This window comes from Eleutherodactylus coqui, chromosome 8 (genome assembly GCF_035609145.1).
Source record: "Eleutherodactylus coqui strain aEleCoq1 chromosome 8, aEleCoq1.hap1, whole genome shotgun sequence".
Lineage (NCBI taxonomy): Eukaryota > Metazoa > Chordata > Amphibia > Anura > Eleutherodactylidae > Eleutherodactylus > Eleutherodactylus coqui.
The window spans coordinates 190,697,578-190,725,316 of record NC_089844.1 but is presented as its reverse complement, the minus strand read 5'-3'; the positions used below and the strand labels follow the sequence as shown (position 1 = coordinate 190,725,316).

Genomic DNA, 27,739 nt, shown 5'->3' with positions numbered 1-27,739 from the left:
CTCAGTTACAGCAAATATAGAGAGATAGGCTGCAGGATACCATATGGAACCTGTATGCCTCCATGTCCCCCGTATTACATCTTGTATCCAAGCTAGAAGCAGTGCAACAAGGTACTAAAGCCTCCATGCCCGCCTGTATCAGAGCTTGTATCCAAGCTAGAGGCAGTACAACGGTGTACTAAAGCCTCCATGCTCGCCTGTATCACAGCTTGTATCCAAGCTAGAGGCGGTACAACAGGGTACTAGAGCCTACATGACTGCCAGTATCACATCTTGTATCCAAGCTAGAGGCAGTACAACAAGTACTAGAGCCTCCATGCCACCTGTATCACATCTTGTAGCTAAGCTAGAGTTGGCACAACAGGCACTAGAGCCTCCATGCCTGCCTGTATCACATCTTGTATCCAAGCTAGAGGTGGTACAACAAGGTACTAGAGCCTCCCTGCCCGCCCAGATGTCATGTTGTATCCAAGCTAGGGGCAGTACAACAGGTACTAGAGTCTCCATGCCACCTGTATCACATCTTGTATCTAAGCTAGAGGTGGCACAACAGCCACTAGAGCCTCCATGCCTGCCTATATCACATCTTGTATCCAAGCTAGAGGTGGTACAAGGTACTAGAGCCTCCCTGCCCGCCCAGATGTCATGTTGTATCCAAGCTAGAGGCAGTACAACAGGTACTAGAGCCTCCATGCCACCTGTATCACATCTTGTATCTAAGCTAGAGGTGGCACAACAGGCACTAGAGCCTCCATGCCTGCCTGTATCACATCTGTTATCCAAGCTAGAGGTGGGACAACAGGGTACTAGAGCCTCCCTGCGATATAACCTTTTTTATGTGTAGGGAACTTCCTTTTAAACATCTGAAGAGTTCTTCTATCTCTTCCGGTCATTCTGGCTGTTTACCGGCTGTGCTTCTGCACCTGCTTTCTGAATCACCCAGCAGAGCTCTTGGGATCTGACTTTTCTCCATCTCTGGCCATAAGTGCACAAGTATGGCTGTCCGTTCCAGAAACTACCTGCGGCCACTATCCTACATGATGTGGGAGGGGTCAGCAGTGTATGACGTGCGGTGTAACACAACTGTAAGACACTCACCGCGTCAGCATACAGCTTTGTTTCCACTCTTGGCACCAGACTGACTGCTTTAACCATCACATCATAAACATTGAGCAGCACAACTTCATAATCATTCAAGTCCGGTTCAAATTTAATGGAAACGTTGTCAAGAATGAGTCTCAGTATAAAGCCTGGATGTTCATAGGTGCGGACCGAATCCTGGAAAATAGGAGATAAAGAACAGGGGTTTAGAAATGGAATACCCAGTTTACTAGAATACATTGTAATACAAGCAGCACACGATTGGTCAGATTCCATGTCCTTTCTGTGCATTATACTCAGATACCCTGAGGCTTTCTAACCCTAAACCCCCACTTGTGTTCCTTACAGGGGGTTTCTGGGGGCTGTAACACTGATGGCCTATCCTTAAGACAGGCCATTAATATTAGATGGGCGGAGCGCTTTACTCCTGGGACCCGGTGGATTAGCGGGCCGGGGCTTCTTCACGCTGCAGGGGCTGCGCTCTAACCTCGTCACATAAACCTACACACCACTAATTACAATGAACCTATTAAGAATTCTGTTTCCGTAGATGAATACAAACATTTGATAATCTATCACTGAATGTAGTAACAGTGCTGCGAACCGCAAATGGCGCTACCCGACCCGGAGGATTAGCACTGGATTTTTATTTAGTTTTTTCATTATTTTATTAGTATTTTGGATATTAGTTTTATTTACACTATTTGATACATTACAGTCATTTCGAACACTCTGTATATATTGACCACCACCATCTTGCACCTTGCGGAGCACGTGGGGCTCACTTTCATATTTGTGGACTTTTACATACCGACTTTAGGTACTTGTAACTTAATATTAGCACACGTTATAATGGCGCTAGCGCTTTGTACTGATCTGTGGGGGTACATTCGCACTTAGGGCTCTTCCACACTTGCGTATTTCTTCACACGATATTGCTGCATTTTTGTAACGTGAATGTCAATGCTAAAAACGCATCACACAAAAATAGTAAGTTTGTGCTTTGTGATTTTTGTGCAATACATTTTTAACCATAGAAAGTCCCACTGACATTAACGCTAAAAAAATAATAAAACGTGCAAGAAAAACGCAAGTGTGCAGGAGCCCTCAGCCCATGTCTAGGTTTGCATTGTATACTCACCTTACACATTACTGCATTGTATTCATGCCCCTAATGGTGTACCACAGGGGGCAGTACTGGTGGGGTCACCGTTACCAGTGGGGTACGACAGGGGCAGTATTGGAGGGGTCATTTTAAGGGGGGGGGGGGGTATTTTAAGGGAGTCATTTTTTTCCCCCCACAAGTGAACAATGGGGCCGGGAATTTATTCAGTTGTGGCCAGCAATCTGACAGGTGTTCCCTCCATTACAGGCCGAGCCATGTGTCCAATAAGTATATTGCGGCTACAGTGGGGTATTGCTGAGCACAGAAGAAATAGTGTTATAAAATTTGGGGTGCGTCTCCCCAGTTTTGTCTGCTTGAAACACAGAAGACGGTCATGAAAATGTCAAATTTATGAAAGAAATTAAATGGTAATAATTTTCTGCAAAAAACCATGGGGTCAGACTGCTCAGTACACACCTAGATAAATGGGATAAGGGGTCTAGATTTCAAAATGGGGTTACTTGTGGGGGGCGTTTTATCGTTTTGTCACCTTGATGGCTACGAGTGAGCAATGGGGCCTGGAATTTATTTAGTTGTGGCCTAAAAGCCAAAGAATGTTCCCTCCATTATAGGCCTAGCCATGTCTCCTGTAAGTAGATTGGTGGTACAACGGGTATGTTTCTGAACACGGGACAAACGGGGGATCCATTTTGGGGTGCAAGTCTCCAGTCATGTATCTGCTGTATAAAAAAACCCTGTTTTTAAAATGACACAATTGCAAAAAATGACAATAGTTTTTGTTTCCTCCTGCTTTGCTTAGATTCATTCAAAAACTGTGGAGTCAAAATACACAGTACACCCCTAGATGAATTCGTTAAGGGGTCTAGTTTTCACAATGAGGTCAATTGTAAGGGTTCTCTATTGTTTTGGCTGCTCAAGGGCTCTAAAAGTGGGCAATGGGGCGTGAAACACCTTTAAGCAAAATTTTTGTTTTGAAAGTTATCGCTGTGCATAGAGACATAAGATTAGGGCCACAATGGCTATGTTTCTGAACTCAGGACAAACAGGGGGATCCATTTTGGGGTGCAAATGCTCATTTTCATGTGCACTAAAAAAAAAACAAAAAAAAACAAACCTTTTTGCATTTTTTTTCTCCATTTCTCTCTAAATTGCATCAACTCTTAAACAAAAACTGTGGGGTCAAAATACTCCTGACCCCCCTCAGTGAGTACATTGAGGGGTGTAGTTTTTAAAATGGGATCATTTTGGGGGGTTTCTATCATTCTGACACCTTTCTTTTCAGGAATTAATGCAATTTAGAGTACAAAAAATAAAGTTTTATATTTTTACAAATACATAATTTTTAACACAGGATTTGTTTTCTATAGTGCACATGAAAATGAGGATTTACACCTCAAAATGCATACCCCCGTTTGTCCTGTGTTCAGAAACATACCCATTGTGGCCCTAATCTTCTGTCCGTATGTACAATGGGGCCAAATCCGAAAGGAGCAGCCGGTGGCTTTCATATGAGACATTTTGCTTGAAGGCGTTTTAGGCCCCATTGTTCACTTGTAGACCCCTCGAGCGGCCAAAACGCGGAGGACCCCCACAAATGACCTCATTTTGGAAACTAGACCTCTTAGCGCATTAATCTAGGGGTGTACTGTGTATTTTGACCCAACAGTTTTTGAATGAATCAAAGCAAAGCAGAAGTAAAAAATTATGATTTTTGTTTTTTTTTATCAATTATGTGATTTTAAAAACTGTTTTTTTTGGACAGCAGACATATGAATGGAGGCTTTCACCCAAAAATAGATACCCCCGTTTGTCCCGTGTTCAGAAACATACCCATTGTGGCCCTAATCTTCTGTCCGTATGCACAATGGGGCCCAAACCGAAAGGAGCAGTGGGGGGTTTTCAGAACAGACATTTAGGTTGAAGGTGTTTTAGGCCCCATAGCCCACTTGTAGAGGTCGTGAGCGGCCAAAACGAGAACGAAACACCACAAATGACCCCATTTTAAAAACTACACCCCTTAACGCATTAATCTAGCGGTGTACTGCGTATTTTGACTCCACCGTTTTTAAATGAATCGAAGCAAAGCAGAATGAAAAAAATTATGATTTTTGCTTTTTTGGCAATTGTGTCATTTTAAAAATAATTTTTTTTGTACAGCAAACATACCCATTGTGGCCCTAATCTTCTGTCTGGATGCACAACCGGGCCCAAACTGAACTGAGCGTCAAACTTTAACTGTCTTTTAACTTTTACGTGATCGCCATTATCCATTGGATAATGGCGATCACGTGACTGAAGACCGCTCACCGCAGCGCCCCGTGACATCTCTAAGCTCTTGGTTACTTTTAGTAGCCAGGAGCAAGGAGATTTTAAATTTCCTCTTGCCCTCCCCAGCTTCTGCGTTTGCGTCCGCCATTTTGGCGACGGGCGCATGCGCCAAAACTGGGGAAAGGTCTGCGGATAAGGATCCCGTCAGGGGACCTCGCTGGTGGCCTTATTTAAGTAATTTCACCGATCCGCTCCCTGACGGGAGGTGAAAATTGAGCTTTTTTTTAACTTTTACGTGATCGCCGTTATCCAATGATTGGGAAACGCGTAGCATGGCACCCCATGAAATCTCCAGGCTCTTGGCTACATTTAGTAGCCAGGTGCGGGGAGATTCTAAATTCCCCTGCCAATCTGCGGCTTTTGCGCCTGCGTCCGCCATTTTGGCGACGGACGCGTGCACAGAAGCCAGCAATGTCCGCAAAAAAAATCTGAGGGCTTTAGGTACCTAATTTCATCTCCCCTCATGGATATGAACGTTTTTTCTTTTTTTTTTAACCCTTTTTCAACTTTTTAAAATTTTTACATTTAAAATTTTTACATTATGTGACCGGGAACCGCAAACAGTGTCTGGCGCGCATGCGCAGATGCCAGCAGCGGGTCCAGGGAGAAGAAGGAGGATGCCGGACAGTGCGGAGGACCGGAGGTGAGTACTCTCAGCTTCCCTTACTGATCTGATCCGTAAGGGGAGCTGAAACTTTTCTAAACTTTTCATTGACTTTAACGCAATCGCTGGTATCCGGTGGATACCGGCGATCACGCAAACGAAGGTGGGGCTCCGTGGCCCTGGATGACAGCTCCATACTGTCGGCTACCTCCGGTAACCGGCAGCATGGAGCCATTACGTCCTGAGCCTGCAGGGCTTTCATTCCCAGAGGAGGCATGTTTTTACGCCCTCTGTGAATTAAGCCCAGCAGGCCAGGACGTAAAAAGGCAATGGGGCCGTCACTAAGGGGTTAATGGACAATTTGTACTGTATTTTTGCGAAAATTTTACCTAATAAAAACAGATTAAACATAAAACGGTGAGCAGCGTTCTATTCATGCATTAAAAGTTTATTCCCGGGGAGGGAGGGGTAAGTGGCTTGGACAAAATCTGATGTGTACCTATACTCTAAATGGCCTCTTCTGCCCTCCATAACTCTTACTGATTAGGTGGGGTTTGTGCAGGGAGGAGAAGCATGAGATAACACCAGTATACCGTTGCTTCAGACCGAGCCCTCCTCTTGTGTGTGCTCTATCCATGTGCGGAAGGCTTTTCACCGTGTGCACTGGGGTTTCCTCTGGTCTTTACTCGAACAAACTGGAATTGGCCCTGGATTTATCGTAGACATTCTTTCTCTATAGTGCACCTACTGCCCGGATGGTCTACATACTGGATCTAAACTTTATAACCAACGCCGGTGAGCTTTTACTATACGTTTCTCAGCCTTGAACATAAAAACGTGATCCGTAGAAGAGGTAATTGTTCGATGACATTCCCTTTAAGAGTGCTAATGTAATCTAAACCAGAGAAGTGATTCCCAGCATAAACCAGTATTAGTACCGTCAGTGGTGGATTAGCAGGTAATGATGCTACTCACTGCGGGTTGTACAATCAGGTCGGTATAATCCTGCATGGACGCTAGAGCGAGGCTCTGCAGCTCTTCTGTCATTAATGTAGCGGCACAATTAAAAAACAATTGGAGTTTCTTATAGTTACTGTTGCTGGGGATCTGCTTTCTCTTGTTTCCTTGGTAATAGATGTTCTGAATTTCTGGAAACCATCTGAGGAAATAAATGGATTGCAACATCATTATTTCTGTTACGCAGAGATCATTCTGTACCGATAGTGGGAGTAGTCAGTAAAAAAACCAGTGTGGTATGGCGGGACCATATTTACCCATCCTAAATAGTGTGGGGGTCACTCCTACTACCAGGACTACTATAGAGGTCACTACTACTACTGGGGCTACTACAGAGGTCACTACTACCGGGCTACTATAGAGGTCACTATTACTATCGGGGCTACTATAGAGGTCACTACTACTACCGGGGCTACTATAGAGGTCACTACTACTACCGGGGCTACTATAGAGGTCACTACTACTACCGGGGCTACTATAGAGGTCACTACTACTACCGGGGCTACTATAGAGGTCACTACTACTACCGGGGCTACTATAGAGGTCACTACTACTACCGGGGCTACTATAGAGGTCACTACTACTACCGGGGCTACTATAGAGGTCACTACTACTACCGGGGCTACTATAGAGGTCACTACTACTACCGGGGCTACTATAGAGGTCACTATTACTACTGGGGCTACTATAGAGGTCACTACTACTACTGGGGCTACTATAGAGGTCACTACTACGACTGGGGCTACTATAGAGGTCACTACTACGACTGGGGCTACTATAGAGGTCACTACTACGACTGGGGCTACTATAGAGGTCACTACTACTACTGGGGCTACTATAGAGGTCATTACTACTACTGGGGCTACTATAGAGGTCATTACTACTACTGGGGCTACTATAGAGGTCACTACTACTACTGGGGCTACTATAGAGGTCACTATTACTACTGGGGCTACTATAGAGGTCACTACTACTATTGGGGCTACTATAGAGGTCACTACTACTACTGGGGCTACTATAGAGGTCACTACTACTACTGGGGCTACTATAGAGGTCACTACTACTACTGGGGCTACTATAGAGGTCACTACTACTACTGGGACTACTATAGAGGTGACTACTACTACTGGGGCTACTATAGAGGTCACTATTACTACTGGGGCTACTATAGAGGTCACTATTACTACTGGGGCTACTATAGAGGTCACTATTACTACTGGGGCTACTATAGAGGTAACTATTACTACTGGGGCTACTATAGAGGTCACTACTACTACTGGGGCCACTATAGAGGTCACTACTACTACTGGGGCCACTATAGAGGTCACTACTACTACTGGGGCCACTATAGAGGTCACTACTACTACTGGGGCCACTATAGAGGTCATTACTACTACTGGAGCTACTGTAGAGGACACTACTACTACTGGGGCTACTGTAGAGGTCACTATTACTACTGGGGCTACTATAGAGGTCACTACTACTACTGGGGCTACTATAGAGGTCACTACTACTACTGGGGCTACTATAGAGGTCACTACTACTACTGGGGCTACTATAGCGGTCACTACTAATACTGGGGCCACTATAGAGGTCACTACTACTACTACTGGGGCCACTATAGAGGTCACTACTACTACTGGGGCCACTATAGAGGTCACTACTACTACTGGGGCTACTATAGAGGTCACTATAGAGGTCACTACTACTACTGGGGCCACTATAGAGGTCACTACTACTACTGGAGCTACTATAGAGGTCACTATTACTACTGGGGCTACTATAGAGGTCACTACTACTACTGGGGCTACTATAGAGGTCACTACTACTACTGGGGCTACTATAGAGGTCACTACTACTACTGGGGCTACTATAGAGGTCACTACTACTACTGGGGCTACTATAGAGGTCACTACTACTACTGGGGCTACTATAGAGGTCACTACTACTACTGGGGCTACTATAGAGGTCACTACTACTACTGGGGCTACTATAGAGGTCACTACTACTACTGGGGCTACTATAGAGGTCACTATTACTACTGGGGCTACTATAGAGGTCACTACTACTACTACTGGGGCCACTATAGAGGTCACTACTACTACTGGGGCCACTATAGAGGTCACTACTACTACTGGGGCCACTATAGAGGTCATTACTACTACTGGAGCTACTATAGAGGACACTACTACGACTGGGGCTACTGTAGAGGTCACTATTACTACTGGGGCTACTATAGAGGTCACTACTACTACTGGGGCTACTATAGAGGTCACTACTACTACTGGGGCTACTATAGAGGTCACTACTACTACTGGGGCTACTATAGCGGTCACTACTACTACTGGGGCCACTATAGAGGTCACTACTACTACTGGGGCCACTATAGAGGTCACTACTACTACTGGGGCCACTATAGAGGTCACTACTACTACTGGGGCCACTATAGAGGTCACTACTACTACTGGGGCCACTATAGAGGTCACTACTACTACTGGGGCTGCTATAGAGGTCACTATTACTACTGGGGCTACTATAGAGGTCACTACTATTACTGGGGCTACTATAGAGGTCACTACTACTACTGGGGCTACTATAGAGGTCACTACTACTACTGGGGCTACTATAGAGGTCACTATTACTACTGGGGCTACTATAGAGGTCACTACTACTACTGGGGCTACTATAGAGGACACTACTACTACTGGGGCTACTATAGAGGTCACTACTACTACTGGGGCTACTATGGTGGTCGCTATTACTACTGGGGCTACTATGGTGGTCACTATTACTACTCAGGCCAATATAAGAGACACTGTTACTACTGGGGCCACTATGGGTGTCACTTACTACTATGGACACTATGGGGGCCACTACGGTATTACTACTGAGGCCACTGTGGGGGTCCCTATTGGCGCTTATTCTCATGGACGTAAGCACATTCCAGTTGTGCAAATGCGATATGTTTTTGTACAACCATAAATTGCTTGCGCCCGTGTTTTTCGCCTGCTCTGGCGTATTTTTAAGTGCACAAATACACTGCATATTGGCTCATGAAAACAAAACGTAGACGGGCTCATTGAAATGGTGTGCAAATAAGCAGGCTTCCTGCGTACTCACTGAGTATCTGTGCCCGCCCATTCACTTCAGTGGCTTATTGCAGTGTGTAATACGCCCCAACAAGGTCATGCTGTGAATTTTATCACGCGATTGTACATCATGCAAAAAAATCGACTCATGTGAACGAACCCGCTGAGGTCAATGGGTTCTATTCACTGCATATTACATACAAGACATGTCAGTCATTGAAGCCCGTTACAAAGGGAAGTACAATCCGAATATGATGGGCGACTTCTGCAGAGGGTAAGTAATGTTTCTTACAGGAGGAAGTCACCAAATCAGTGAATAGTAATATTACGGCGCGCCAGAGCTGCTATCATCTTAAATAAAGGAAACAGTACGTAACTTGAAAGTGAGACGTTTTCATTTTACAGAAACATCAATTACTTTGGGGTAATGAAAATCAAACAATAGCTGCAGAGTGTTTGCATCCAAGGGGCTGGATGAGAACATCTGAGTCACCCCAAATCATTCATATTCCTCCTTACTTCTTAAGCAGTTTCTCTTTGGCTGAGTCAATATGTCTCATGACAAGATTTTGGAAAATGGAGAGCTCCATCGACTCCTGGCGGCTGTGAAACTCATCTGTATCAATGAGGCGTAATTGCCTTTGGAAACAAAAAAGGATAAAGCTTAAAACCGAACAATGAAAACAAAAAGTGAGCACAAAGTATAAAAGTATATACACCTACAAAGATAAGAACTCGCCAACTACCTGCATACTACAGCAAACTTTATGGCCTCATGTCCACAGGTGGATTTTTGCTGCGGAACCCGGAGCATCCGGATGAAAAATTGCAGCATGCTCCATTTTACTGCGGTTCCCATACGGGCGGCTTCCATTGAAGTCAGTGGGGGCCTTACAACCCGCAGCGGACGGGCCACGGATTCCAGAGGAAGAGTAGGACAGCACATGTGCGCTGGAGTGACAGCCAGCACATCCGCACACATCAGCAGTGCAGAAGAAAAAAAGGCACGGACAGGTAAGCAGGGTCGCCAGCCGCGGGTATGGGCGGATTACATGCGGGATGCCCCATGCAGAATCCGAGCATGCCGTGGACATGAGGCCCATTTCATATATAAAGAATACACAAAAAATGGCGTAGATACTCGTGAATAACAGACAGAAATCCACTGCTCAGTATAATGATAGAAATGGTTAATTACAGAAGGTAACCGCCACTAATTATAAATCCATTAAAGAGTAACAGAATTTTCAACAAGTTTTCTAAAATAGCCCAGGTCCTCCTCATCCTCATTTGCTGCTGTTTGCACCCTATTTCATGTCTTTAAGTTCTGATTTTCAGGTGGTCTAACCATTTATCTGATGCTCTGCTGTTTGGAGTCCTGCACAGCGACGCACATTGCTAAGAACTGATGGTTCTTTCTCTCGTCAGTATTACACATTATGTAGTGATCTATAGTACTGGTTTTACTCTAACGAGGTAATTAGCACCCACTGTCTCTATTATGCTGGCTGCCTATGGTAATCTATATATATAAAATTGAATGTATGTCTGTCTGCGTGCGTGCGTGTCTGCGTGCGTGTCTGTTTGTCCTTTATGCGCTACTACACCATTCATCCGATCGCCATGAAACTTTGGGAAGTTGTTAAGTACACTCCTGGGAAGATTATAGGCATAGTACAAATATCCTACGATAAATGGCTCGCGAGCGTCGTCGAAAGTTACGCCCCCCCCCACGTAGATCGAATAAGGAAGCCACCTGCTATTGTGATGTCATCACTGATGTCATCAACATCGGACGCCCTTGAACATGCCCCAACATGTTCTATAAAGCTGCATTGTGATGTCATTAAGGCTCTATTATGACACGTACAGCTTGGAACCACTAGAGCACGCTAGCCAATTACCATTGGAGTTGGAAGTGGGTAAACAAGTACTAGGATATCTTCCTAAGAAGCCACAGCAGCCGGATAAATTGTATGTTCCACCCAACGGCTATTTTATTTAGCCCGCAAGGGGGAAGCAGCGGCCTACAAAATCTCATTCAGGTAGGTAGGTTCAGTTCTTGGAGGTTGGGGAATGCTTATGGGCAAGGCCTTATGTCTCATCCCAACTCGATTATTCAATTCTAAGCGCAAAAGAATTAGCGTCCAAATTTTACGTACGGAATTTAATTCTCTCACTTCCCAATGTCATAGAAACTTGAAATTTGCACGAGCATTGATTATGTCATAAATAGGAAAAGTTAATGGGTCCCAACTCGATTATTCAATTCAAAGCGCCAAAGAATTAGCGTTCAAATTTTACGTACGGAATCTAATTCTCTCATTTCCTGATGTCATAGATAGATAGATAGATAGATAGATAGACTGTACGCAATAACCCAGATAGATAGATAGATAGACTGTATGCAATAACCCTGATAGATAGATAGATAGATAGATAGATAGATAGATAGATAGATAGACTGTATGCAATAACCCTGATAGATAGATAGATAGATAGACTGTATGCAATAACCCTGATAGATAGATAGATAGATAGATAGATAGATAGATAGATAGATAGATAGATAGACTGTATGCAATGACACGTACAGCTTGGAACCATAAATACTAGAGCACGCCAGCCATTTACAGTCAGTCTCCATTGGAGTTGGAAGTGGGCAAACATGTACTAGACTATCTTCCCAAGAAGCCACAGAAGCCGGATAAATTGGATGTTTCACACAACGGCTATTTTATTCAGCCTGCAAGGGGGAAGCAGCGGCCTACAAAACCTCAGTGGTCGCTGCTGCCGTCATCTAGATATATAAAAACGAATGTATGTATGTATGTCTGTCTTCGCAGCAACGCGCGACGGGTACGCTAGTCTATATATATAAAATTGAATGTATGTCTGTGTGTCTGTCTGTCTGTTTGTCCTTTATGCGCTACTACACCATTCATCCGATCGCCATGAAACTTTGGGAAGTTACGGAGTACACTCCTGGGAAGATTATAGGCATAGTAAAACTATCCTACGATAAATGGCGCACGTGCGGGCGTCGTCGACAGTTACGCCCCCCCCCCCCCCCCACGTAGATTGCTTGATTTCCATCACTGCCACTAATTCTCTCACCTTCCGGTGTCGTAGAAACATCAAATTTGGCACGAGCATTGATTATGTCATAAATAGGAAAAGTTAATGGGTCCCAACTCAATTATTCAATTCTAAGCGCCAAAGAATTAGCGTCCAAATTTTACGTACGGAATCTGATTTTCTCGCTTCCCAATGTCATAGAAACTTGAAATTTGGCACGAGCATTGATTATGTCATAAATAGGAAAAGTTAATGGGTCCCAACTCCATTATTCAATTCTAAGCGCCAAAGAATTAGCGTCCAAATTTTACGTACGGAATCTAATTTTTACACTTCCCAATGTCATAGAAACTTGAAATTTGGCACGAGCATTGATTATGTCATGAATAGGAAAAGCTAATGCGTCCCAACTCGATTATTCAATTCTAAGCGCCAAAGAATTAGAGGTCCAAATTTTACGTACGGAATCTAATTTTCTCACTTCCCAATGTAATTTGGCACGAGCATTGATTATATCAAAAATAGGAAAAGGTAATGAGTCCCAACCAATTTATTTAATTCTAAGCGCCAAAGAATTAGCGTCCAAATTTTACGTACGGAATCTAATTCTCTCACTTCCCAATGTCATAGAAACTTGAAATTTGGCACGAGCATTGATTATGTCATAAATAGGAAAAGTTCAAGGGTCCCAACTCGATTATTCAATTCTAAGCGCCAAAGAATTAGCGTCCAAATTTTACGTACGGAATCTAATTTTTACACTTCCCAATGTCATAGAAACTTGAAATTTGGCACGAGCATTGATTATGTCATAAATAGGAAAAGCTAATGGGTCCCAACTCGATTATTCAATTCTAAGCGCCAAAGAATTAGCGTCCAAATTTTACGTACGGAATCTAATTTTCTCACTTCCCAATGTCATAGAAACTTGAAATTTGGCACGAGCATTGATTATGTCATAAATAGGAAAAGTTCAAGGGTCCCAACTCGATTATTCAATTCTAAGCACCAAAGAATTAGCGTCCAAATTTTACGTACGGAATCTAATTTTCTCACTTCCCAATGTCATAGAAACTTGAAATTTGGCACGACCATGGATTATGTCATAAATAGGAAAAGCTAATGGGTCCCAACTCGATTATTCAATTCTAAGCACCAAAGAATGTGTCCAAATTTTACGTACGGAATCTAATTCTCTCACTTCCTGATGTCATCTATATATATATAAAAATGAATGTATGTCTGTCTGTTTTTCCTTTATGCATTACTACACTAGATATATAAAAACGAATGTATGTCTGTCTGTCTTCGCAGCAACGCGCAACGGGTAAGCTAGTGCATTTATAATTTGTGGCATATACCTTTTGTAATGAGGCATTTCTAGCATTATAGCGTCCAATGATACGTTGCCGGTTCTTCACGAGTGCGGCTGCCCGTTTAATGTGTATTAATCATATATGAAATCACCTTTGTTCTATTTTTATGCATATATTGGGTGTGTGTTTATGTTTGTATTGTATATATGTGTATATCTACGTTATGGTAGATACATGTTGTTTATTGAATAAGCCCTGGCCTGCGGATCACATGCGCTGCGGCTGATGCAGTGATGCTGCCCAGGTCCTAATGTAACATATAAGGTAGAACGACAGTATAGAAGATAAGCATACACTATAGTGGGGTGACTCTGTTCACTCGCTGCAGTTTTGGCCAAAATATCAATCTTTTCAATGTATGCCACATAAAAGGAAGGAGCGCCTGAGTGAAGCCTGTGCTGTGACTTACCTGAATGACGAATGCCATAAATCTAAAACAGCGGCCATTGTTGGGTTTATGGTGTTCAAATTCTCCTTGATGAAGTTGCAATTTGCCAGAAATGACTTCTTCCAGGGTTTTGGCACGACTTCCAGTCTAGAACATAAACAGTATTACAAGTTGCGTTAGGCGGGTTCCACATGAGTTTATTATAGTTGGTTGCATTTCCTCCATGACGAGAGTCCCTGAGCAGCGGCAGGTCTATTGGCCGGAGCACAAAGCAGTGGAGACACTTCTAATGCTGGAGTTGGGGTCAGTAGACGCGCCTTCGAGCCGGGACGCTCATCCTTACATAAAGGCAAGCGACTCTTGTGAAGGAGGTTTAACCCCTTCAGCCTCAATGATCAGGCCTGATTTTGGATCTCTGGCATTTGTCACTTAAACAGACAATCACTCTGCAGAAGTTTTACACAGTAAATCCAAGTAATCAGGATAGTGTTTTTGTCACATGTTGTACTTTATTTAGGTGGTGAAAGTGGACTGATAGGATTTATGTAGATTTACTAAAAGCGCTGAAATATGTACGTACATATTGTACTAATGTTTTTTCAGGGATACAGGGGGTAGACACTGTCAAAAAATCAACCAATCCCTCGCCTTGAAGTTGTTGGGACGAAGCTTTCTCTGCGTGATTATAACGTTGATATAAGTCGGTGATTCCCCACCGGGGCGCCGGGGCTCGGTATTATTGTATCTTGCCTTCACCGGTACTACTGGTGGAGACAAGACTGACAGGCCGGTCACATGCCCCCTGCACCTGATTGGTTGGAGAGCTGGGTCCTGTGCAGGTCCTGGCAGGGCACTAAGCGTGTCCTACAGCGTGAAGTCTGCTAGCGCCGGCAGTGGCAGGAGAGCACCAGGATCGAGAGCCAGCAGCAGGGGACGACAGTGGCCTTGGAGCGCCGGAGGCAGCAGGACGTCCACAGCATCCAGAGGCAGCGGCAGCAGATCCAGTGACAGCCGGAGCTAGGAGATCCAGAGGCGGGGGAGCCCGAACTGCAGCGGCAAGCCTAGGAGCGGCAGTGGCGGCAGCAGACTCATCGGCAGCGGTGCCAGCACACCAGAAACAGCGAAAGAGTAGAGGCACTCTCTCACTGCAGGGGGATTCCTCCTGAGGACCTAGGTCAGACAGTGAGCGTAGGTGGCGCCTACCGGTAGCCCAGGGAACATGGAAGGGGAATGGCAGCATCTGTATACATTCAACCAAGAACAGGCAGGTTAGGGTTCATTTTCATGTTAGGCCTAAAATATTAGCTAATAATGCTTCCATGGTAGCGATGTCACTTGGAAGTAGTTACAGCTAATAATGTACGCCTCACATCAAAAAGAACCCTAACCTTGCAGCCGTGGCAAAAATCTCTACACACACTGGTGCTGGGACCTTACTGAAGTCAGCCAATCAGGAGCTAGGAGTGTGACAGGGGAGTTCCTCCATTCAAGCCCTGTCAAATCCTTAGCTTTCAGTTGCGTCAAGATACAATAATACCCCGCGGCTCTCTGGCTGGAAATCACGTCATTGGTACTGTTGTATTATGTCGCCATCAGGAGTTAGGGGTGGCAACATAATGCAGCAGTATTGACAGTGGGTCATGCCCCCCCGCTTCTGATTGGCTGGAGGCATCTCACCTCCCAAGTGCCATCCGGCACGGAGATCTCCCTCATCGGCCGTGGGCAGCAAAGCGCTGCAGCGAGGTCCTCACGTGGCAGTCAGTCAGGTAACACAGCAGCACCCGGAGAATGGTCCTACAGAGCGCACCAAAGCGGGGGACGCAGCATTCAGGGACAGGGCAAAGCCAGCGGCTGGGACACAGTGAGGAGCACACCGAGTGGAGAACGTAGCTGTTAGCGGCGGGACAGAGCCAGCGCCCGGGACAAAGTGAGGAGTGCACCGAGGTGGGGACGCAGTGACAGAGCCGGCGGCCGGGACACAGTGAGCGCAGGACTGCATGGAGGAGGTAAGTATATGGGTTAGGGGTTAATGTTATTACTGGGGGGGAGGATTAATGTTATTACTGGAGGGGGGGTTAATATTGTTATTACTACTACTGGGGCCGCAATAGGGGTCGCTATTACTACTGGGGCCAAGAATACAAGGGGTCGTTATTACTACTGGGGCCAGCAATATAGGGTGTCGCTATTACTACTGGGGCCAGCAACATAGTGGGGGTGGAGGGCACTATTACTACATGGGGTGGATTAGTTGCGGAATTTATAGTAGCTGTAGTAGAAAAGTGGATGAGATTTTGAAAATCATCCACTCGGTATTGAAACAATCTGCACAAAACCCGTGTGGACGCTGACATGAGGGGCGGGATTTAATTCCACCACATGTTAATTTTAAATATAATATATATCAATAGCCCACCCAGCGCTCTTCCCTGTGAGTTTTTTTTAAACAACCCTGTCCTTTTTATAACGATGGAGATAAAAATCATATGTCGTAATAAGCCACACCCCTAACCAAACCCCCTTTTGGTATGGGTGCTGAACAGTAAAAAAATGTTCCCAGGGCTGCCCCAAGGCTGAAAAGGTTGGGAAACACTGATATAAGTGATTACAATATCAGAGCAAAAGTAGCATTTATTGTGAAAAATTGACCCCCTTGTATGGAGGCTCTAGTACCCTGTTGTACCGCCTCTAGCTTGGATACAAGATGTGATACGGGTGGGCATGGAGGCTCTAGTACCATGTTATACCGCCTCTAGCTTGGATACAAGCAGTAGATGTACTTCCTTAAGAGACATCCCATAAACATAAGCCTGTCTGCCCATATAGCCCCAACAGAAGGTTCAAGCTTGATATAACAGTTCCGGATCTGTAGTCATTAGTAATGCCGTCTGTATCAGTTCTGGATCTGTAGTCACTAGCAATGTCGTCTGTATCAGTTCCGGATCTGTAGTCATTAGTAATGCCGTCTGTATCGGTATTCATTAGTAATGTCATCTCTGTCAGTTCTGGATCTGTAGTCATTAATAATGTCGTCTCTGTCAGTTCCGGATCTGTAGTCATTAATAATGTCGTCTCTGTCAGTTCCGTATCTGTAGTCATTAGTAATGTCGTCTCTGCCAGTTCCGGATCTGTAGTCATTAGTAATGTCGTCTCTGCCAGTTCCGGATCTGTAGTCATTAGGAATGTCGGCTGTAACAGTTTCGGATCTGTATTCATTAGTAATGTCGTCTGTATCGGTTCCAGATCTGTATTCATTAGTAATGTTGTCTATATTGTTTCCGGATACGTATTCATTAGTAATGTTGTCTGTAACAGTTCCGGATCTGTAGTCATTAGTAATGTCGTCTGTAACAGTTCCGGATCTGTAGTCATTAGTAATGTCGTCTGTATCAGTTCCGGATCTGTAGTCATTAGTGATGTCATCTGGATCAGTTCCGGATCTGTAATCATTAGGAATGTGGGCTCTAACAGTTCCAGATCTGTATTCATTAGTAATGTTGTCTATATTGTTTCTGGATATGTATTCATTAGTAATGTTGTCTGTAACAGTTCCGGATCTGTAGTCATTAGTGATGTCGTTTGTATCGATTCCGGATCTGTATTCATTAGTAATGTTGTCTGTAACAGTTCCGGATCTGTAGTCATTAGTAATGTCGTCTGTATCAGTTCCAGATCTGTAGTCATTAGTGATGTCATCTGGATCAGTTCCGGATCTGTAGTCATTAGGAATGTCAGCTGTAACAGTTTCGGATCTGTATTCATTATTAATGTCGTCTGTATCGGTTCCAGATCTGTATTCATTAGTAATGTTGTCTATATTGTTTCCGGATACGTATTCATTAGTAATGTTGTCTGTAACAGTTCCGGATCTGTAGTCATTAGGAATGTCGGCTGTAACAGTTCCGGATCTGTAGTCATTAGGAATGTCGGCTGTAACAGTTCCGGATCTGTAGTCATTAGTGATGTCGTCTGTATCGATTCCGGATCTGTAGTCATTAGTAATGTCGTCTGTATCAGTTCCGGATCTGTATTCATTAGTAATGTTGTCTATATTGTTTCCGGATCTGTAGTCATTAGTAATGTCGTATCTGCCAGTTCCGGATCTGTATTCATTAGTAATGTTGTCTATTTTAGTTCCAGATCTGTATTCATTAGTAATGTCGTCTGTAACAGTTCCGGATCTGTATTCATTAGTAATGTCGTCTATATCAGTTCCGGATCTGTAGTCATTAATGATGTCGTCTGCATCAGTTCCGGATCTGTAGTCATTAGTAATGTGGGCTGTGTCAGTTCCGGATCTGTAGTCATTAGTAATGTGGGCTGTAACAGTTCCGGATCTCTAGTCATTAGTGATGACGGCTGTAACAGTTTCGGATCTGTATTCATTAGTAATGTGGGCTGTAAGAGTTCCAGATCTGTAGTCATTAGTAATGTCGTCTATTTCAGTTTCGGATCTGTATTCATTAGTAATGTTGCCTGTATTAGTTTCAAATCCATAATGAATACAGATGACATCACTAATGACTGCAGGTCCGGAACGGTTACAGCCGACATTACTAATAAATACAGATCCAGAAATAATATAGACGATATTACTAATGAATACAGATCCGGAACTAAAATAGACAACATTACTAATGAATACAGATCCGGAACAGTTACAGGCGACATTACTAATGAATACAGACCCGGAACTGTTACAGCCGACATCACTAATGACTACAGATATGGAACTGTTACAGACAACATTACTAATGACTACAGATCCGGAACGGATACACACGACATCACTAATGAATACAGATCCAGAACCGATACAGGCAACATTACTAATGAATACAGATCCAGAACTGTTACAGGCGCCATTACTAATGACTACAGATCTGGAACTGTTACAGACGCCAATACTAATGACTACCGATCTGGAACTGTTACAGACGCCATTACTAATGAATACAGATCCGGAACTGTTACAGACGACATTACTAATAAATACAGATTCCGAAACAATATAGACAACATTACTAATGACTACAGATCCGGAACTGATACAGACGACATTACTAATGACTATAGATCCGGAACTGTTACAGACGCCATTACTAATGAATACAGATCCGGAACGGTTACAGACGCCATTACTAATGAATACAGATCCGTAACTGATACAGACGACATTACTAATAAATACAGATCCCGAAACAATATAGACGACATTACTAATGAATACAGATCCGGAACGGATGCAGACAGCATTACTAATGAATACAGATCGGGAACTGACAGAGACGACATTACTAATGACTACAGATCTGGAACTGATACAGACGACATTACTAATAAATACAGATCCGGAACTGATACAGACGACATTACTAATGAATACAGATCCGGAACTGTTACAGACGACATTACTAATGACTACAGATCCGGAAACAATATAGACGACATTACTAATGAATACAGATCCGGAACTGATGCAGACAGCATTACTAATGAATACAGATCCGGAACTGATACAGATGACATTACTAATGACTACAGATCCGGAACTGTTACAGACGACATTACTAATGAATACAGATCCGGAACTGTTACAGCCGACATTACTAATGACTACAGATCCGGAACTAAAATAGACGACATTGCTAATGAACACAGATCCGGAACTAAAATAGACGACATTACTAATGACTACAGATCCGGAACTGATACAGACGACATTACTAATAAATACAGATCCGGAACTGACAGAGCCGACATTACTAATGACTACAGATCCGGAACTGACAGAGCCGATATTACTAATAGATACAGATCCGGAACTTACAGAGCCGACATTACTAATGAATACAGATCCGGATCTGATCCAGATGACATCACTAATGAATACAGATCCGGAACTGATACAGACGACATTACTAATGAATACAGATCTGGAACTAATACAGACGACATTACTAATGACTACAGATCCGGAACTGGCAGAGACGACATTACTAATGACTACAGATCCGGAACCGATATAGACGACATTACTAATGAATACAGATCCGGAACTAATACAGACGACATTACTAATGACTACAGATCCGGAACTAATACAGATGACATTACTAATGACTACAGATCCGGAACTGATACAGACGACATTACTAATGGATACAGACCCGGAACTGACAGAGACGACATTACTAATGGATACAGATCCGGAACTGACAGAGACGACATTACTAATGACTACAGATCCGGAACCGATATAGACGACATTTCTAATGAATACATAATAATCACGGTCGCAGAAAAGCTCCCTTTTCAAAAATAAATAATATCTCTGTTACCGAAGGGAACCACTAATTGTTAAAACATAACTTTTATTCAAATAAATACTTAATAAAATTTTTGCGTGATATAATTTATGTCTTTAATCTCTCTTATGGGTTACATAAACCGATATTGATGTTTCCCCTGTGTTATCCTTTACTGTCTCCTTTTGATGATTATTATCTGAGATACAGTCCCTTTAACATTATTACTTTCTTTTCATCAGAGTTGTGACTTAAATTAAAATAATAAATTTTATTAGAATTATTTATTTAAAAAATACAACATACACTTGGCACAACACAAACATAACATTAATCCAAGTTGCGGTCTTGTTGGCACAGCTTGGAGTTTTTGACACTCAGCGTGTATTTATGATATTGCTTTCTTGTATAACACTCCACAGGGGGGTTGCTTCAGATGAGAGACTTTTGGAAGCATGACTTTTGGATAGCCCTTGTATTTCCCACCAACATCTCACGTATTCCCTATATACTTTCGTTAATTCTTTGAAAACCGTCTGAATCGAGATGTTACTTAAGTTTGGGGTATAGCCCTCTTCAGAAAAAAACAGTGTTTGCTTCAGATAACCATTCCGTTGTACTAATGTTTCGCGAGAGGAAACCTGCCATTAGTATTCAAATAATGAATTCACAGAGGGGGCAGCTTAAGTCAAACAAGTGTGTAAAAGCCCTATTCACAGACGTGACTTAAATTAAAATAATAAATTTTATTAGAATTATTTATTTAAAAAATACAACATACACTGGGCACAACGCAAACATAACATTAATCCAAGTTGCGGTCTTGTTGGCACAGCTTGGAGTTTTTGACACTCAACGTGTATTTATCATATTGCTTTCTTGTATAACACTCCACAGGGGGGTTGCTTCAGATGAGAGACTTTCGGAAGCATGAATAGTTTACAACATGCCGGAGAATGATACTCCCAGTAATGCCTCTGATTTGCTGATGATTTATCCTGTCTATGATAAATTCAGAACAGGAATATCATACCAAATCTGGAGTGTTATTTCTCAAGTATAAAGAGACAGTGCTCCACCTGAACTGTTCAGTACTTATGATTGTACTTCAAATACGGTAAACCGGAACAATAGTGTCCAGCTTAAGACGGTGCTCCTGCTAATTAGTACTTCTACTCAATTAGTACTTCTACTCTACGCGTTTCACCACTGTGTGTACGTGGATCCTCAGGAGACTCAGTACTTAAGACTTAGATATAGAGATGATAGTATACAGATTGACTATCACTCTAAAAGAGAGAAATCCCAAATGGGAAGTATTTTTCCATACAGGATCAGAAATTGGCAGACGAACTGGGTTTAGCCATCTCTGACATCCCAGCAATAAGGGACCTCCAAAATCTGGAAGATGAGACTGCATTGCCCGTAGCGTTTACCGACTGTAAATTAAGAAACAAATCTAACCCACCGGTTATCAATTGTCCAGAATTGGATCTTTTTGAAAAACTCGTTCTAAAAGATTTGAAGAAAATCCAGCCAAGATATGTGAAAGCTCCAAATATGACAAGACTAGAGAAATCAGCCTTAAGAACTCTTGAAAACAATGAGAACCTCGTTATTAAACCATCTGACAAAGGGGGTAATGTGGTCCTATTGGACAAAAGCAATTACATCCAGATGTGCATGGACCTCCTCAACGATAAAACTACATACGCTATACTTAGGGAAGACCCAACAACTATCTTCCAAACAGCACTAAACAAGATCTTGTGTGCTGCGAAAGAGTCAAAATGTATTAGCGAGTCTGAATTCAAATTTATGACCACAACGACCCCTAGAATAGCAACCTTTTATGCCCTACCTAAAATACATAAGGGCATCAGTCCCTTAAAAGGACGTCCAATTGTGTCCGGCATTAACAATCTTACCCAAAACTCTAGTATCTATTTGGATCGAGTGCTGAGACCATTTGTCTCAGCCCTACCATCATTTGCACAGGACACAATGGACGTCCTACGCCAACTCGAAGGGATCTCAGTAAGCCCAAATACGTGGCTGGCGAGCCTTGACGTCGAGGCTCTTTACAGCTCGATCCCTCATGAAGTAGGATTACGAGCTATTGCGTATTTCTTGTCCCAAAGGGGAACCTTCTATCAGGCACAGAATGAATTCATCCTACAACTCTTGGATTTCATCTTATCACACAACTATTTCCTGTTTAACAGGAAATTCTTCCACCAGCTCAGGGGCACCGTGATGGGGACGTCATGTGCCCCTACTTACGCAAATTTGCTCCTGGGCTGGTGGGAAGAGAAATGTGTATTCTCCACCGAAAATCTGGATCAGTCAAAAAACATCCTGACATGGATCCGATACATTGACGACATCTTGATCCTTTGGACAGGCACTGAACCTCAGTTCCAAGAATTTGTGACCTGGCTTAATATCAATGATCTGAATCTCAAATTCACAGCTGACATTAATAAATCGTCGATGACATTTCTAGACATAAGCATTGAAATTCAACCGGATGGAAGAATTTCTTCTAATCTGTATCGGAAAAAAACGGCAACAAATAGCCTACTCTCCTGGAATAGCTTTCATCCCCAACCACTCAGAAAAGGCATCCCCAAAGGGCAATTTCTAAGAATAAGAAGAAATTGCACAGAAGAGAACACCTTCAATATCGAATGCCAAAAATTACAAGAAAGGTTTCAAAAAAGAGGCTATTCAGCTCAAATCCTTGATCAAGCTGAACAACACGCACGTGCCTGTAGAAGAGATGAGTTACTCATTCCAAAAAAACGTGACGATACAACAGAAATGCGCATTGTAGGAACATACGATACTGGGCAACAGAAGATCCTCGAGATATTGAGATCCTACTGGGACATTCTCCAGAATGACAAAGATGTACGAACCTACATTCCTCCCCATCCGAAAGTTACATACCGACGCGGCCGGAACATTAGGGACCATTTGGTTAAAAGCTTTCTCAAACCTCCAAAACCACAGAGTGATTGGTTATCTCAATCTGTCCCAAATGGGACTTTTGCATGCTCTAACTGTAAGGCGTGTAAGTTTATTAAAAAAGGGAGTACCTTCAAGTCCAACTGTACAGGGAAAGAATATGCAACACGAGATTTCATAAACTGTTTATCTATGAACGTGATCTACCTTATCACCTGTGTGTCAGAAGCAATATATAGGCAAGACCCGCCAACAATTCCGCCGCAGAATCCTTGCACATATTGGCAATGTCGAAAGAAATGAAAGCACCTCAGTAGCCACCCATGTTTGCCAACAACATGGCGGCAATCCAAACTGTTTGGAATTCCAAGGGATGGAAATTATAAGATCTGATGGGAGAAGAGGGGACATGGACACCCTGCTTCTACAAAAAGAAGCTGGGTGGATATTCCGCTGTGAAACCCTTCAACCAACAGGTTTAAATGAACAACTGTCATTCAACTGCTTTCTCTAGGGGCCACTAGAATTTACAGTGTTTTGCGTGAAACTGATGATCTGATGTTTAAATCACTTCTCATTTTAATAATCATCTAGAGACATCAAAGATACTCATATACCTATACTTATGTATTGGCCATTGTTACTAATATCATCAATCAGGTACAGGACTTGGTCCCACTGAAGGACAGGTAAACTATACGTCCAATGTGACCATAGTATTTCAACTTATTGATACTAGATTTCAAACTAGAAATGTACCCCACATTTAATGATGGCTAAATACTTAAATCCAATATAGGTACATCATCAAACACCCTGGACTAACAATCTAAAGAGAACCTATTAGGGTATCACCTTTATGAACTAATCAGCAAAGCGTTATGCTTTTGAATACTTTATAACGTCGTCCAGCGCTTTCAGCTCTTGGAGATGACGACCTTGCCACGCCCCCCGCAGTCATTGGTGTTCAAATTACACCCCCCCCCTATCCATCATTAACGTCCCTCCATCCACAGTTCATCAAGGACACACCCCCGGACTTATGGCATCCGCCCCTGGATATGTCATAACGGCCCTGAAGTGCTGAATGCATGCCGCACATCGGGGAACCTGACGACACATGACGCGGTGACGTCAGACGCACCACGTGTCGGACGCACAGCGTGATGACGTCAGACCGGCTGAAACGCCTGCCTGACGCGCCTCTCTCCGGTAGGGATACGGGACTCTATATTCAATCGAGATCTGCATTTACTCATCGGGAGGTGAGAGTCTGGCAGTCTTACCTCACACATGCAGAGGTAATAGGACTCGGATCTGATCTGCATGTTTAGATCCGGCCCTATAATGCTGTCTGCCCCACATGGCTATTGTTTCCGACTCTAAGGAACACGATTGGTTAATTAAAAGGGCCAACCCATCAGGAGGCGTGGCCAAACGATATATAAGCAGCCCTTTACCTGGCGGCCCTCACTCCCTAGCCTACCATCAAGACGATGGGAACTATATTCTGTCATGCTCTTTCCTTCTGAGCTATCAATTCTCTATGGAGGTTCTTAGGGGTGCACTGATTTAATCTACGCATAGAGGGAAAAGAAAGGAAAAAAGGGGAGAGATAAAAAGAGACGAAAAAACTTTTTGCTAATCGAAACTCCTTTATTGAGCAATAGGAGAGCAAGCTCAAATCTCTGATAAGTCAGTCCGTTCCTAACTAAACACTGCACCTCGGTGCATTGGAACAATTGATCTTGGGTTAAAGACTACACTTATGTCCTTACCCGATCTCAACTGACTTAATTCTGCTATTGGGACATCAAACCAATTCCAGACCCTTGAACTATGCGCCTAACGTGCTCCCCTCCCCCACAGAAAAAGCCTAGTTGACCTATACACTGGATATATTCAAGAGATAGACAAAAAAAAAAATGAGGGTCAGACATCCAGAGTACATTCATCTATGCTACTGACTAACTCTGTCATCTGTACGAATGCTGAGAGCTTACTTCCCATTTGGGATTTCTCTCTTTTAGAGTGATACTCAATCTGTATACTATCATCTCTATATCTAAGTCTTAAGTACTGAGTCTCCTGAGGATCCACGTTCACACAGTGGTGAAACGCGTAGAGTAGAAGTACTAATTGAGTAGAAGTACTAATTAGCAGGCGCATCGTCTTAAGCTGGACACTATTGTTCCGGTTTACCGTATTTGAAGTACAATCATAAGTACTGAAAAGTTCAGGTGGAGCACTGTCTCTTTATACCTGAGAAATAACACTCCAGATTTGGTATGATATTCCTGTTCTGAATTTATCATAGACAGGATAAATCATCAGCGAATCAGAGGCATTACTGGGAGTATCATTCTCCGGCATGTTGTAAACTATTCATGCTTCCGAAAGTCTCTCATCTGAAGCAACCCCCCTGTGGAGTGTTATACAAGAAAGCAATATCATAAATACACGCTGAGTGTCAAAAACTCCAAGCTGTGCCAATAAGACCGCAACTTGGATTAATGTTATGTTTGTGTTGTGCCCAGTGTATGTTGTATTTTTAAAATAAATAATTCTAATAAAATTTATTATTTTAATTTAAAGGGGTTGTCCCGCGAAAGCAAGTGGGCTTATACACTTCTGTATGGCCATATTAATGCACTTTGTAATGTACATCGTGCATTAATTATGAGCCATACAGAAGTTATTCACTTACCTGCTCCGTTGCTAGCGTCCCCGTCTCCATGGTGCCGTCTAATTTCAGCGTCTAATCGCCCGATTAGACGCGCTTGCGCAGTCCGGTCTTCTCCCTTCTGAATGGGGCCGCTCGTGCCGGAGAGCTGCTCCTCGTAGCTCCGCCCCGTCACGTGTGCCGATTCCAGCCAATCAGGAGGCTGGAATCGGCAATGGAACGCACAGAGCCCACGGTGCACCATGGGAGAAGACCTGCGGTCCACCGTGGGTGCAGATCCCGGCGGCCATCTTCGCAAGGTAAGTAAGAAGTCACCGGAGCGTGGGGATTCGGGTAAGTACTATCAGTTGTTTTTTTTTAAACCCCTGCATCGGGTTTGTCTCGCGCCGAACGGGGGGGCTATTGAAAAAAAAAACAACCCGTTTCGGCGCGGGACAACCCCTTTAAGTCACGTCTGTGAATAGGGCTTTTACACACTTGTTTGACTTAAGCTGCCCCCTCTGTGAATTCATCTTTTCATCAGAGTTGATCACTTATATATGTGATTCCTTCCCCCACTGTATTGATAGATGCTTTGTCACAGTGGGATAACCAAGTTCATGTCTTTTGTATATTTTTAGTATACTCGGGTTCAGACACTAAGCTTGGAATATATGATAATTATGGACAGTATGGCTGTTTAATTTTTCTCTCTTTGCAGGTCCTATGAGAACGATTGTCTGGATAGTTGGCCATTCGTTTGTTTTCTGGGCTAAGCAGCGTGCTGCGGAGCGTTGTTATTCCGAGCTCTTGGGACTGAACAATGAACTTTTCGTTATTTATTGGGCCGGACGCCGAGGTATGCGTTGGGGCTCATTGATGTCAGAGCTGATTCAAAAGCAAGCTATTTGGCCTGTACCTGATATTCTGATCATTCATTTGGGAGGTAACGATGTTGGAAAGGGCAGCACATTAGCGCTGTTAAGGGAAATGAAGTTGGGGTGGGGGAGGGTTAGGGATAGGTTCCCTAGTTCGGTTTTGGTTTCTTCAAAAATAATTCCGCGTTTGTTGTGGACATTGCCGGAGTTTAAGTACATTGAGAGGATCCGAAAAAGAGTGAATCATGCCATGGCAAGGTTTTTAGGTAGTTTTTCAGGGTTTTCTTTTAGGCATACAGAGCTTGAGGGATTCATTGCCGGTCTGTTCAGGGACGATTTAGTCCATTTGTCAGACATTGGTTTGGACATTTTTAATGCTGATTTACAGGAAATGGTTGAAAAGGCTGCGCTGTCTGTGGGGGGGGCCTTGTCATTGGTTATGACATGGCCTGTTGGGGATTTGTAGCCCGCATTAGGCGGGTGGGCAAGGGGACTTGGGGATTGTGGTTGGTTTTAGCGCGTCTTAAAGACGGTATTTATTATTAATGGTTTTGATTCATTTGATCCCCAAGTGTTAATAAAATCCCATCAATAAAGACCGCGGCCTTTTTGTTCCAACCTGGTTGTCCGTGTTTTATTTATCTATTATTAAAGGGTTAAGTTGGTGAGGATGTTGTAGCAAAGGTAAGTTAAGGAGAGCGTAAGATTGCATGTACGGATCGAGTGATGCTCAGGAGGGAGATCCGCATGGGATCTGGGAGCGTTCTGGTGTTATACAATAGGTTTATGTGGGACCATAATGTATACTGCTATG

The 27,739-nt window shown here is 43.3% G+C and overlaps 1 protein-coding gene across 1 annotated transcript in view; it reads right to left on the bottom strand.

Annotated features, from left to right (window-relative positions):
- Positions 1-27,739, bottom strand: part of DNAH7 (dynein axonemal heavy chain 7) — a 499,785-nt gene that overhangs the window by 384,542 nt on the left and 87,504 nt on the right. Inside the window, exons 8-11 of the mRNA XM_066577151.1 lie at positions 14,129-14,254; positions 9,785-9,904; positions 6,135-6,318; positions 1,099-1,278 (exon numbers count right to left, since the gene is read on the bottom strand). Coding sequence (XP_066433248.1) covers positions 1,099-1,278; positions 6,135-6,318; positions 9,785-9,904; positions 14,129-14,254 — 610 coding nt within the window. The remainder of the gene's footprint in view (positions 1-1,098; positions 1,279-6,134; positions 6,319-9,784; positions 9,905-14,128; positions 14,255-27,739) is intronic.